The 13,986-nt window shown below is 34.4% G+C and overlaps 1 protein-coding gene across 1 annotated transcript in view; it reads right to left on the bottom strand.

Moving 5' to 3' along the window:
• Positions 1-13,986, bottom strand: part of TTC13 (tetratricopeptide repeat domain 13) — a 48,879-nt gene that overhangs the window by 14,508 nt on the left and 20,385 nt on the right. The window contains exons 7-15 of the mRNA XM_074896717.1: positions 13,292-13,408; positions 12,380-12,490; positions 9,898-9,980; positions 7,087-7,228; positions 5,494-5,668; positions 4,932-5,088; positions 3,677-3,807; positions 3,199-3,331; positions 2,615-2,707 (exon numbers count right to left, since the gene is read on the bottom strand). Coding sequence (XP_074752818.1) covers positions 2,615-2,707; positions 3,199-3,331; positions 3,677-3,807; positions 4,932-5,088; positions 5,494-5,668; positions 7,087-7,228; positions 9,898-9,980; positions 12,380-12,490; positions 13,292-13,408 — 1,142 coding nt within the window. The remainder of the gene's footprint in view (positions 1-2,614; positions 2,708-3,198; positions 3,332-3,676; positions 3,808-4,931; positions 5,089-5,493; positions 5,669-7,086; positions 7,229-9,897; positions 9,981-12,379; positions 12,491-13,291; positions 13,409-13,986) is intronic.

The raw sequence follows: 13,986 nt of genomic DNA, 5'->3' as shown, positions 1-13,986 counted from the left end.
TGGAAGCCTATCAAACACTGTGAAGTGCAAGATGTTTCTTAGACACCTTTAACAAATGGTCCCCAAATTGACTCAAAACAAACAAAAATTGTTTTTGTTTTCTGACACTTTCCAAACATTTTGCTACCCTGGAAAAGAGTCTTTAATTCAGCAGTCACTGAATGCTAGTGCTTTCACGCTAAAACTCATTTCACAGGAATCACTGAAAAATAATAGACTTTAAATGCAAAGAATTCTGACTAAAGAAAAAGGTTATGGTAAAAGATATCTAATTCAAGTATTTTTTGCACACAGAAATGTACTAGTGTACAATTTAGACCAAATAAAACCTAGAGACAGCTTAAGCTCAGCATGACTAGATGTGTTACAAGTACTAAAAGAACACCCAACTGCTATTATTACACCTCTTATTTGACTGAACAGCTTATATCTTTGTATATATTGAACAAATATGAAAGCTGCCACTTGTCAGCCTAAATAACCTACTGCTACACCTGGCTTTCAGGTAGACATGCTATAGAAAGAATTCAGACTTAGTCATACAATTATGTGAATAACTTTCAAGTTATAAGCCAAATATAAAGCAACATATGTCTTCCTGACAAACAGTCAAAAGACCATAAAGTGATCTCAATTATCAACAAAAAGGTGTTAGCTCTGTAGCCTATTAATATCTTCAATCAGCAGCCATTTTACAGTTGAGTAATGCAAGGAGATTATAAGATCTGTATAGTCCATTAAAAATAAATTGTCATTTAGAAATCATACTAGAACATGCTTCAAAAGTAAGATAAAAATAAATTTTAAAAAGGTATTACCACTTAATCCATTTCTTTTATCCCTCACCTCACATGAAATCATTGGGAGGGAATCCAAAAGCAGAAACAAATCACTACAGAAAGCTGACCAATGAAAGCAACTATCATTTGGGATGCAGAATGATCAAACAAGTACAGGTTTCCAGAATCAAACAGATGCAATCACCATCCAGTACTAAAGTATGATCAACTCCTAAGGCAGTGATATTTGTTCCTTCCCCAAAAGTGCAAATCAATAATTTTCAGAGAACCACTATCTAGCTACCAACAAAGTATGACCAAAATGCTGATGAGATCTCCAGAAGTCAAGGCTGAGGTTCACTGTGGGCCTACCATTCTGAACATTCATGAAGCTTATTTCAGATTTCTATGAAATCACCAAAACAGCTGGAACAGTAAAGCATGAGTTTTGCTAGCAGTCTCTAATGAGTAGAAAACAAGTACTTTGGCTAGTGAAAAACAGAGTTGCTGACACAGAGATCCTGTACAGCGACAGACTAAATGCTCAACATTATTTTCAGTATGGCAGTCAAGTGTTGCTATAGGAATGCCCTTCTGCCAGCACAGATCACCTAGAAATTAAGCTTTTACTCTCCCATTTAAATTAAAACCAGTAAGAAATAGATGAAGGATGGAATACATCCTTGTCTCAAAGTACAGATTGTTGTGGTTTCTGTTGCATTGTACAAATGAGAAGAAAGAAAAGCAGCAGTTTGGAGCCCAAACATAACACTTGGCTTGAGAGAAGACAGAAACCTGAGCGTAGGACCATTCAGGAAGCAGCACATCCCGCAATGCAAGGACTGATCTGCACTCGAGCTATATTGTAACCACTCCCTAAAGGGGAGGCTGCTCGGGTCCATTATGTAGAGTGGAAGGAAGACTGCAGACAGATTTTCATCAGCTTCTGTATGTGAACATTAGAATATCACTGTTTTTCTCTGCTTGAAATAACTCTTGAGAAGGCTTTTCTTCCCTTATCCTCCTTTTTCCACACAGCTACTCAAAAAGGAAAGAAATAGATCTAAAAGCAGAGTGGAAAGATTCAATACTTCCCATGGTGGGGGGAAGGAAAACAAGATGAAACCTGGTTACATATCTATTTACAAAACACACTCTGCTCCTGTGATTGACAGTGATGTTGCCACATTGAGTCTTTCACACTTCTACCACTTCATGGGAGGTAGCACTGTTGTGACTACAATACTGAGTCTTGCAGCATGGGAGAAGATGGAACGTACAACAGTGGTTGAATCTTTTAAATTTTACCGTTGTTTGGAAGTGCAACTGTTACCTTTTACAGGTCACTTATTTTGTCATTTTTGCTTTATTTTGTCCTGCATTGAAAACAACTAAAAGAACAATGTTTTTCCTCTCTATTGTAAATCGGTATTAAAGCTAATAGAATAGCATTGTTTCACTACTGTTGCCACTATCTTTGAGAAGCAGCATTTGGAAATATTACAACTGTGAGAAACCTACTCCAGTTTTTACATTTAAGGTAACGTGGGAATTAAAAACAGCACGTAAAAATATGCATCTTCTGGATCCTAGTTAGACCTTGCCATATCTCAGTTGTACAACTGAAATTGAGGGAAAAGAGGAAACTTCATGAGTGAAAAATTGAAGTGCACAAACCCCAAATGGTGCATTAGAAAATGTAAAATGAATATTAAAGCAAAACAACAAGCATGTGTACATTCAATACTGTAATATGCTGTTTCAAGAACAGCTGGTAGGTTTTGGTACAATCCCTTAAGTGGGTGTGGGAAGGCTCTTTGGTAAAACTCTCATACCTGATTAAGTTAATATGATTATTGAAACCTCTGCTAAGGCTTCGGGCAGGCATTTGGTCCAACCAAAGCACAGGCTGGTCAGGATCAGCTATCCTACAAAGATGAAGGACATTAATACTGGCACACATTTCACTCCAGGTAACATTCTTAGTTGAGATTTCTTCACATACAGTATAATATTAGGCAAAAGCTAGAATTCAGAGATCACAAAAAAGAACTTTTATTGAAATTAATGTATGATTTTCATAAAAAAGCCCAACTCATAAGCATTTTATGTTGCTGGCATTTAAAATTGTTAGTTTTTGTTAGCCTAAGCCGCAATGTATCCTATGATCTTTCACAGCCTTGTGAAATAGCAGAAAATGCTATTCCCAACTCTTTCCATCTTTTAAAAAAGAAAAATAAGAGTATTTTCAGAAATGCACTCCTTGTACCTAAAACATCCTTCTATCAGAACACACTCCAGTTCCAGAGTGGCAGCAAGTGTTCATTTTCTCCTGTGACTTCAGCCCCTTGGTTAACTGAAGCATGCATCATCACCATAACCAACACAAGGCTTCTTCCCTCTCTTTTTTTACCCTTACCTTCGCCACTTTACAGCAATATCAAACATATCTCTCCACTGCATCAGTCGGGTCTTCCCATTCATCCGAACTTTTGAGTTTGCCCAAGTCCGCTGCACAGCTTGCATTACTTCTAGAGCGGCCAGTCCCATGGCTGGGGGTGGGGGAGGAAGATAGGGGGACAAACAACAACAAAACCAGAGAACCAATTAGCACCAAACACTCGTTTTCATACAGGTAGGAAAACTGAAAGAGGAATGCAATATATTTATGGGACAAAAATTGCTAACGCAAATAAAATTTGGAGGATCATGATTTCCAGTCCCCAGTTAGGTCAAGAAACTGCTCACATAATAATCATCTTCAGTTTAAACTTTTTATCTGATTTGAAAGTAACAGAGTGTAGAACTAATTTGCAGATAGCAAAGGTACAGCACTAAATTTTTACCACATTTAATTTGTTTTCCCTATTCAAATCTACAGAGCATTTTCAGTATACCTCTATGTATTCTTTTATTTGGAAGAAATCCTGGTGTCTCATACTGCATCATGGAACCCAGACGATCAGCTACACATACGAGTTCTTGCACGTCAGGCTTATAGCTTTCAAAATTCTGAAATAACACATCTCTTACAGAGGAGAAAAACACGCATTAGACATAACTTGTCAACAAAAGTCCTGAAAGTTGTAAACCAGTTTTGTTTGTCTGATAACTAATACCATTTGTGTGAGAAATACTTAAGAGCAGTATAAAGAACACTCATTCCTCCTCTCACTTCAATGAACATACACAGTACATGGCAGTAACACTATCTCACATAAAATCCTGGTCTTACTGAATTCAGTGGCAGATCATATATGTCACAACCAGTATTTCACATTCAGACTTACTCATAGTAAGTGATACTAAATAAAGTTCACAGATAATACATTATCCTTCAGTGTTACACTTACCCTAAGGAACTTTTAACACTAAGAAATGAATATGTATAGAAACCAGAAGCCTTACTCCATAACTTCTCCCTTAATTCTGTAAAAGATTCTTGTGCTAAAAGGTGGATTCTATTCCATATACACAAAAGCCATAAATTTACAACTCAGCAACTTTTTACACACATAAAGTGAATACATGGAAATACATCTAGAAACTAGTTTACAGCAGAAGAAATTGTCATCTTTCCTTTAGCTACATATTTTTAGCCTATTCTAATAAATCCCCCGCTTTGTTGACTGAAATCACCCTCCTCCTAAAATACTGGTTATCTAAGTTACTCCAGAAAATATTATTTCCCAGTGAAAACCACCTGCCATTAAAAATCTATTAAGTATCTAGGAAATTACACCTATAACAAAAAAACCCCAACTTAACACACAAGAAACTGTAATAAGGGTGCTATGTAATGCTACATTTGTCAGCTCAAACTTATCAATTTCTTGACATTATTTGCAAGAAAAAAAAAGAAACGTAGTTCATCAGTAAGGCCACAGATTATGAAACAACATTATGTGAATATTATTGATTATGTCAAGACAGAAGTGAGGAAAACAATCTTAAATTCCATTGTTCCTCTTTTATAAGCTAAACCAATTCCAATCCCCATGATTTTGAAAAGGATTTACACACTCAGTGGAATTCCACTTTCATACAGTATTAAACATTTATGCTGTTCCAATGCTTTGAAATAGCACTTTGAAAAGTCAAGGTGAAAAAAACATCTGGAGTAGGTTTTTTTTTAAAAAAAAAATTACTCACTTTATATGTGGTTGTAACCCTGGCTGTTCTTCATAGTTTTCTATAAGGAAAGGAAGATTTTTGGCCCAATGGTCCTTGAAATTTCCAGGAAGATCTACATCAATATTATACTCTGTAAGAGGGGTATCCAAATGCGCGTGCAAGTACCTAGAATACTCTAGAGAAAAGAAATAAAATTAAATACTGTTTGTACAATCAGCCCACTTATGTAATTACATTTAAAAAAAACCCCAGATTTTATGTTTGTCAGTTATCCAACAAGACTTTAGTAAGTCATTACTCTCTGATACTTTGATTTTGCTATTAGCTAATTTCCAGGACAGAAATAAGTCTACTTCAACTAAGTATCCCAACACTCTTCACCATTATACAGAAGTGTGTATTTCATTTGTGGCCCTAGTTTTTAACTGTATGAACAAATCAGTGTGCATTTTTTTAAACAGACATGCTCAATAGCGCTCATGAAAACGTATGTTTTCTTTCAAACAGCCATAACTACAAGTACGCTTGCACTTTTAGGTTCTTGATGGATTTAAGAAAATTTAAAAAAAGAAAAACTTACCTCGGAGGTACTTCACTTTCAGATATTCTGGGCTGGCCTTCTGACCTGGTAGTGGATCATTTAACATAACTTTAGTCTGAGCTTTTATGCCTTCATAAAACTGTCCCATTGCAACATGGCTGAGACCTTTCATGTACTGGCATACTTCATTGTATGGTTCTAGCTGTAGACATCTCTAGGAAATAAAAGAAGCAAAGCACCCATAAATCAAGAGCACAAATTAGTATCTTCAAATAAACTAACCTGTTTGGTCAGAAGACCTGCATGAAAAGGTTAACTGATTATTAAGATCCACTTCCATCACAATTTTCTTTCAACTGATGACGAGTACTTAAACCATTAGCAAATGTAAGAAAAGAAGTATTTTCAGTTTCATTAAAGGGAAAATAGAGAGAAACTGCCAGTGCAAATATGCTTGTGATTGCACTTTAATTGTTATGAAAACAGATCATGTCTGCTCTAATGATATTAGCACTATAGAAGTTTCAATGGTAGTTAAATGAAATTAGACAAAACATACTCCTAACAGTATTAGTATGAAGTAATACTGTTAGGATAGTTAGGATTGTTAGGATTACAGTATTTTTAGGATAACATACAGTATATGTTAGGATTACAGTAATTTTTGGCTAGTTCAACATATATACAGTACCATTTCTTCCATCCATAATCTTCACTAGTTCATGTGTTAGTACGCTTCATTATGTTAGTCACTATTTACTATATGTTAAACACATAGCAAATTCGTATTTATCATTCAAAAATTAATGCTCTGATTCTTCTAGCAATTACATGTATTTAGAAGAGCATCTCCATCTTAAAGGTTGAAATATCTTTTCAATTACACCAGTACCACAGATTGTGTTATAGAAGGTGAATATGTGATAACACACATTAAGTGTTCTCCTTGGGATATGCACACACTCATTCAGAAAGGCATGTAATTGTTTCCACATCTTATTTCATTCCTTGTTTTAGGGATATGGACATATGATTAACATACGCCTTTATTGTTCTGTCTCCAAAAGGAGGCAGTTATTTAATTCCAATGAAGAGAGGCAAGATTTTGTTTACCTATGGAAACATGAACACTTTTACAAGCTAAATTAATTGTAACATAGTCTGAATTTTTCAAAACAAAGAAAATGCCTCAGAAAAATTAGATACATAGTGGAACTTTGTATGCTTATTTTAAGCTTAAAATTACAAAAGAGACTACATTCCTTCTTTCATCGGATTATGAAAAAAACTTTAGGTTTTAAACCAAGTTAAAATATTAGCAAGAACACAATTAGTAGTTTAAAAAAACCAAACCAAAACAAGAACAGATAAAACACTTCAACCAGAGCTTGGTTTCAGAAATTCATAAAATAGTTAGAGAAACTATCTTAGTTTTAGCAAAATTCCATTTTTAATTAAAAGATGTATAAAACCTTACAGTTTTTTAAGACAGCCTTCACAAAAAAAATTTTAGTTCAAATGCACACACATACTCAGAATGAAAAATTTTGACATTTGTCCATTTTATTGCACTTGTTGAATACTAGTCCTTGTAAAACATTTTAATTCTGCATTTACTTAGGGCCTGCTTACCTTAAAATTCTTCAGTGCTTCATCTAAGCTACCATGATGATAAAGCATCATTCCTTTGAGCTGTAACGTCTGAACATGATTATGATTTAGCAGCAAAGCCTTCTGGAAGCTCTCCGTAGCTGCATTGAAGTTGCCAAGTTCTCTAGGTGGTTCCATAAAGAGGATAGTGAAGAATACAGAAGGCAACAGTGGCAATGAAAGTACTTATTAAAGGTTGTTTTAACACGTCCAAAGAGTAATCATTGAAGAGGAACACTTTACTAATGGAAAATTTCTTTAGCAAAAGCAGTAATTCTGCAACTCTTCTTTGGTGGTAAAGAACAGCTGCACTGAGTTTTTTCACTCACAGAACTGTGTACTCTGAAATACAACCCCACAAAAACACAAATCTTCACAACCCTCACTGGACATAAGACAAAAACCACCCACCTATGGTATTCTTCAGAAACTAAAAGAAACAAAACTTCCACAGAAAGCATTCTCAGGAAACACTATGATAAGTCCTTTTAACTTCTAAACACAAACACATTTTTAAAACTATACTAACTACTTAAATGCTCAATAAGAACAAAGCATGGTGTTTGAAAGCTGAAACTAACTAAAAATGTATTGACTGGAATTACTGCATGTGCAGGACAGCTCTTGGTAAAAATAGCCATGGAGAAACTGTCATGAAAACAATAGATATAGAGCACGACTTAATTTTTCTTCAGGTTTTTTATCCAGTACACTGATTCTTTAAGAACATGAAATTCTTTCCACATCAAATGATGAAATGAAATTAATCTAAACAAGAGCAATGCCAGAAAAAAACAAACAATATTTACTAGTTTTAAATACATTTGACAAAAATAATTTTTAGACGGAATAGTGATTAACCACAGCTCTTTGGCTTCCAATAAATGCACAAACAGCAAAGTCTCTAGATTTGAAGAAAGAATAGGTAAAATGTTATAATTCATGTTGTACAGAAGACAAATCAAACTAAGAATTGTCTACTTCCACTATAAAAAGAATTCTTTAAAAGGTATTTTTAAGCACTGTATTTAAAATTTGTTTGATGCAGAAGAAAGCAAGCATGAATTTAAAATACAGGATTTTAGAAAGAAAGAATTTGGCAGCTGAATTTAGCAGTGCCCTGTTATTCCTGTCTGTTTTAAGATCCGAGTGTTCACGGGAGAGTAATTCAGACTTATAGTCAGTCACTACTCACAGTGTCCTTAGTTATCAAACAATATTTGATTTAGTTTCTGACCTTCTCTAACTGCTGAGCATTTAGAAGAGTCAACAGTAACTATGTCTTGTACATTAAAGTTCTTAAAAAAAAAAAAAGGTCGATTTCTTTACATTCCTTCCCTTATTACTTCATGAGGGCCAGAGAACTTTTGGAGGCAGGGGACAGTGAGATGGAATAAAAACAAGTTTAAGGTGATTAGGAATACCCTGGTTAAGTGACTTTTGCTTTGTAAAACAACAATGCAGTGCAAAATGAGACAAAATTAAGGTTTGCTTTCTTCTCTCCTTCAGAATAAAACTTCTTCAGTTTAAGGTTTTTTGGGCACAGAGTAGAACGGCTGATTAACTGGAGAGGCAGTCCCACATCCAAATACAAACCAAAAAAAGTTAAAGCATTTATTGGAAAAGGAAGAAGGCAACTACCCATCTTCCAGGCTAAATTACTGACTATTGTTTACCAATTGAAAGTACTTAGATACCACAATAACAAGTGTCACAGAAAAACTCATGAAGAAGTTAGTGATTCTACACTGAGTTCAGAATTTAGATACCGTGGTAAATAAGGCACAAGTCCACAAGCAAAAATAAGAAAAACAAAAAAGTGACTGTCTTCAGGTAATATCATATGTTCTGTATGCTGAGGGAAGCATAAAGCCTTGAAGAAAAAGAGCACACGAACATGTAATGCTTGCACACCAACCCTACACAACTTAACCCTTGCCACACAAAAGCCACTTATGTTGCAGCAGCAGCATCTATGCTGTAGAGCAGTGCTTCCCAAAAATAAAAATGTAAAACAGGAAATAAAAAGCTGGTAAGACACAGTAGGTTGGGAAAAGAACTACAATGATATTCGGTTGCTGACTATGTTATTTTCTTGCCTTATTACATATAAGCTATATGTACTTTTCTCCTTAGTAATTATCTGCAGACCACTTTAAAGTAATACATTTTATTCAACTATAAATTAATGTAAATTTAAAAAAACACCAAAAAAGTGACTAATTATCTTACTAAATAGAGATTGCTTCTTTTAAAATTATTTGATTAATAGGTAAGAAACTACATGTCTATATTAAAAGAACCCTAAACAGGAAATTAGCTAAATTCTCAGAATTGTAAATCTCTTTGGTGAGAGATTAATTGATATAGGATCTAGCAGTTCTAGAAAATGAGGTGCACTATGCAATGAGTTTTTCATAAATTTAAATAGCACAATAATCTCAGATGGCAACTAATGAGTATATTAATCAACAGTTCATACTAAACATCTCCATCATTTAAAAATAATTCAGTAAACCTAAAACACATCTTACTGAAAACTGCCATTCACCTAACCTTTGAGTCTGGGAGACTCAAAGGGCTACTGGAGACTGAATTAAAAATACAAAGCAAACCTAAAAAAATACTTATCTTGAACATATCCTGATAGAGCTATATTGGCCATAGGAGCTACCAAATACACATATGATAACTCTGCAGATTTTTGTAACAAATGTGTAAAACTCAAAGAGTGCATCTTAAAGAACAGTCAGATTGAAAACTGACTTTAAAATTATTTCTGAATGCAATTACCTGTAGGCTTGTCCCAGACTTTTATATGCATCTATGAAGTCTGCTTTCTGCTTCAGAGCTTCTTTAAACGATTCAATGGCTTCCTACAGAAAGACACCAACAGAAAAAATTTGTCACTTACTGCATTTGTTTAATTTTAGCACCCTCAGTAGTTATTAACCATGGATTTACTTATTTGTCAAAACCTTTGGAAGGAACAAACATGGCATGAATTATCACAAAATCTATAGAGTAATATTCGTCATATAACAAATGAAATATTGAAACATTCCTTATAGTTATGACAGGTTTAGCTAGAATTCCTTTGTTTAATATGCTATGGGAATGAGTGATTCTTTTAACATTTTAATAGAATTCAGAGATTCAATCCCTTCAGAGTTTGCTTTCAAAGCTCAGTCTGATCCCTAATGCAAAGCAGTCTCTCCTTAGTCTTCTTTTTACATTCATAATACACCTCTTAATTTTTGCAATCCAGAAGACTCCTTCCAATCTATACTCTGCCTTTCATTGTTTTATTGCATTTTGTGTTAGTTGCACAGTTAGCAAACACTCTCTTGAGGGATTACATAGTAAGTGATCATCTTCACACAATAGTATGTACTGCTGCTGTGAGGAATCCAATGTCATAAAAATAAAATAGCTAAAAATTACATGCATACATCCAAATCTTCCTCCTTGAACTGGTTTTGATTTGATTAAGATCTCAGTTTTTTAAACTACACTTGCTATATAAATTGGCAAATACAGTACTGAGACTTAGAATTAAGGTTGGAATAATCAACTACTTTATATTATGAAGGAATGCCTGAAAAGTTATCTTGAAGTCTAGTGCAAGAAATTAAATGCTGTAAGGAAAGAATCATTAGTATCTTCAGTCAATTTAGAGATTCTTATTCAGAAAAACTATCAACTATATTCTGAGCACTACAACATGTATGAAAATATCTAATGAACAAAAATGTAAGATAATCACCTATTATTACTAATACACTAATGTTCTCTAGGTGAGTTTTAAAAACCAAGATGATCATTCCCAAAAACAATGATCTAAAAGCAACAATCTCTTTTCATTCAAAAATGAACACTCTGCCACCGCCACCTAAAAAACTCAGTTTTCAGCAAGATGATGTGTATATCCTTCCCCTGAGAGGCAGCCTGAACATGACTGGAAGCTAAGGTATATCTGGGGATGAAAAGCACCTCGGTCACAATCTTTCAGAATTTTAATATTAGAGAGGGAAGACACTTCTTTAAGGAAAGAAATTGGAAGAAGTGGTGGTGCAGAAATGTGTTGATCTGCACACCAGAACGAAGAAAATGTGTCTGTTTTGCAAACTGAAACATTGTTTAACCTTGTCAGTTTTATTTCCACAATCACTTCCTGTGCTCTATGCTGCCTACATCAAAACCCAGATATTCAATCAGACTATTATTTGCAATTAACTCATTTGACTGCAATAAGATACAGACAGTAGTTCATCAATGACAGCCAGAAGCTTTCACAGCATACACTTGAGAGTGTTGAAAAAAAATACCAGTTTGGGTACTAAGAAAACTGCAAAGTAATCTGTCTGCTAAAAAGAGAAAAAAGTGCAGTGATTGCCTATAAAATGTACTGGGCTAAAACTCAGGAGCCCTGGGTTGTCTCCAGGTTCTGTCAGGATTTCTTCATGCAACCCCCTTAATGAAACCCAAGCTGTTAGCAGAGGTTAAAAAAAAAAAAGCTTCCATTCTGTGGGAATTTAGGAATCACACAGCTGCATCCTCACTTTTCAAACTGAACATTTCAGACGATGTGTTTAATTACTCTCCCCTCAAAAAAACTGCAGCAGTCTCTAAATACTTTACAGGCAAGAAACAGGTGCAGTGTTACTACACCTGAAATGTAAAGAAGTTTTGAGTCAGAAGATGGTGAAACATTAAAAGAACATGGGAAGAGTTTACTTCCCTGTTGATTTTAGAATCTGAGAGCACAACTGTTTTCCCTCAATTTAGATACAACCATTTCAGAATCAACACATAACTGAAATACACATGCACAGATGCAGGGCTCTCTATCAGCAGTTTCCTTGATTATCTTCTAGCTCATTCAAGAAAGAATCTGAAACTATTTTCCTCTTCATCCCTTTCCCCTTCACAAAACCTAGAGCATCTCCATTCCATGGAAAGACATTTTGAATACAACCATACAGATATTAGCAGAGGTGCCAAATACAAACACCTTTCAAAGCACTCCATAAACATGTCATAAACACTGATCTACCAAGATCCAGCATGACCAGCAGTATTTACATGTCATACCATTAAGTACTACAGTCAGCAATGGCACTTTTTCATTTTGCTTGCACTCCTCTGAGTTTAAAAAAAAAAAAATTTCCTTATGTGAGATAAAATGTGTATCAACACCTATGATATTTCTACGATTTTATAAAAGTAACTTCAAATATTGTTCTACACAAACTGTTATTTAACATAACTTTACCTTCAAAAGTCCTCTGTGAAAAAAGGTTAAGCCTTTATAAAGCATAGCTATAGGCTGATTCTTGTTCAGTTCCAGTGAGTGCTGAAAATCTTCATGGGCTGTTGCATAATCCTGTGATAAAGTAGATTTTAGATGACAAAGGAAACACTCTACAAATAAAGATGAATAAGTGTTTTTATTTTTGTAAAAGTAAAATAAAGAATTTTGTTTAATATATGAAGACAGTTACAGGACTAAGCAGTAACAAATGTCAGCTGCCAGTCAATACCAAAAAAATAAGGAATGCACAATACACTTCCAACTTTTACAGCAAGTGCTATATAAAATACAGTAAAGTAATGGAAAAATAGCTGGAAACAGTGAAATCAGAAGAATAAAGTTGGAACCAGCTATTTAGTATTCACAGTCTTTGAAGTTACTTGTTTTACATTAAAGTGTAAGAACAACACACATCGATTACATAGCAAATAGGATGTTAGCATTTTTGTAGGGGTTTTTTGTTTGTTGTGCAGTGTGCTTTTTGTTAAGCATATAGGGCAGTTACTGCCTTGGCCATAACCGTTTTCCTTTTTAGACTGACATTTAACAATACTACTTAAATGCAGCTATATGTTATAAATCAAGTCAAATTCTTTATCCATATCCTACTCCTCAAACACACAAAACAATCTGAGATGTGCATGCAAGGTACTTGCCCTCTGATTCTCTGCATTAAATAGATACGCAGATGAACTACTTGAAGAATACCTCTGAACTGTCAGAAAGACAACTATGGGAAAACTGGGGCTTTTGTTGTTATTTTCTTTTTTTATTTAAATAGGAAAAAAGCTCTTGAAAAACTGGAACAACCAACAACAAAATAATCAACATTCACACAACCAAACCCAAACAGAATCCCCCAAATCCACTAACCTCAGATATGAAGTAAAGGGTACCTCTGTGCCTGTAGAGCCGTGCTGATGGTTGCAGCTGAATAGCTTTGGTGAGATCAGATAATGCTTCACTGATTCGTCCTAGTGGGGACAATATCTAAGAGCATAAAACAAACATATTGTTTAGAGCAGACAGGCTGAACAGGTTTGTTTTAGAAATACGAAGATTATTCTTTTTCATGTTCAGCAGTAACAGAGTAACTGTATTTGCTAGAACAGGCTGGAAAGATCTAATATAAATTTCAGTATTTACTGCTTTTAAACCCCTATAAAAGGGAAAATCTGAAAACATTTTTCTCAGAAAAAGTCAGTGTACATGAACATCACCAATAACATTTTCAAAAATCTAGTATTCCAAATAAAAATGTCAGCCAAAGCAGAACACTCTATTTCAAGTCATTTCAACAGATTCAACTGAAAATGTAATTAAATTACTCTCATAACCCTTTCCATTTTGAAAAAATATTCCCACCAATGGAAAATGGTCTATTTTCCAATTATTTGAACGCCTTTCACATTTTTTAGACCAAGATTAACAAGTGTCTTAACAAATCATTAAAGACATTAAAATTGTGAATTACCATTTCATTTTATGGCAGCTAGCATTATACAGTATGCTAACTTTAATAAATACTTATGCTTTTGATTTGTCTACAAAGCTGCTTCTTGAAAACC

This window comes from Athene noctua, chromosome 1, assembly GCF_965140245.1.
Source record: "Athene noctua chromosome 1, bAthNoc1.hap1.1, whole genome shotgun sequence".
Classification (NCBI taxonomy): Eukaryota; Metazoa; Chordata; class Aves; order Strigiformes; family Strigidae; genus Athene; species Athene noctua.
This window is presented reverse-complemented; position numbering and strand designations above follow the sequence as displayed.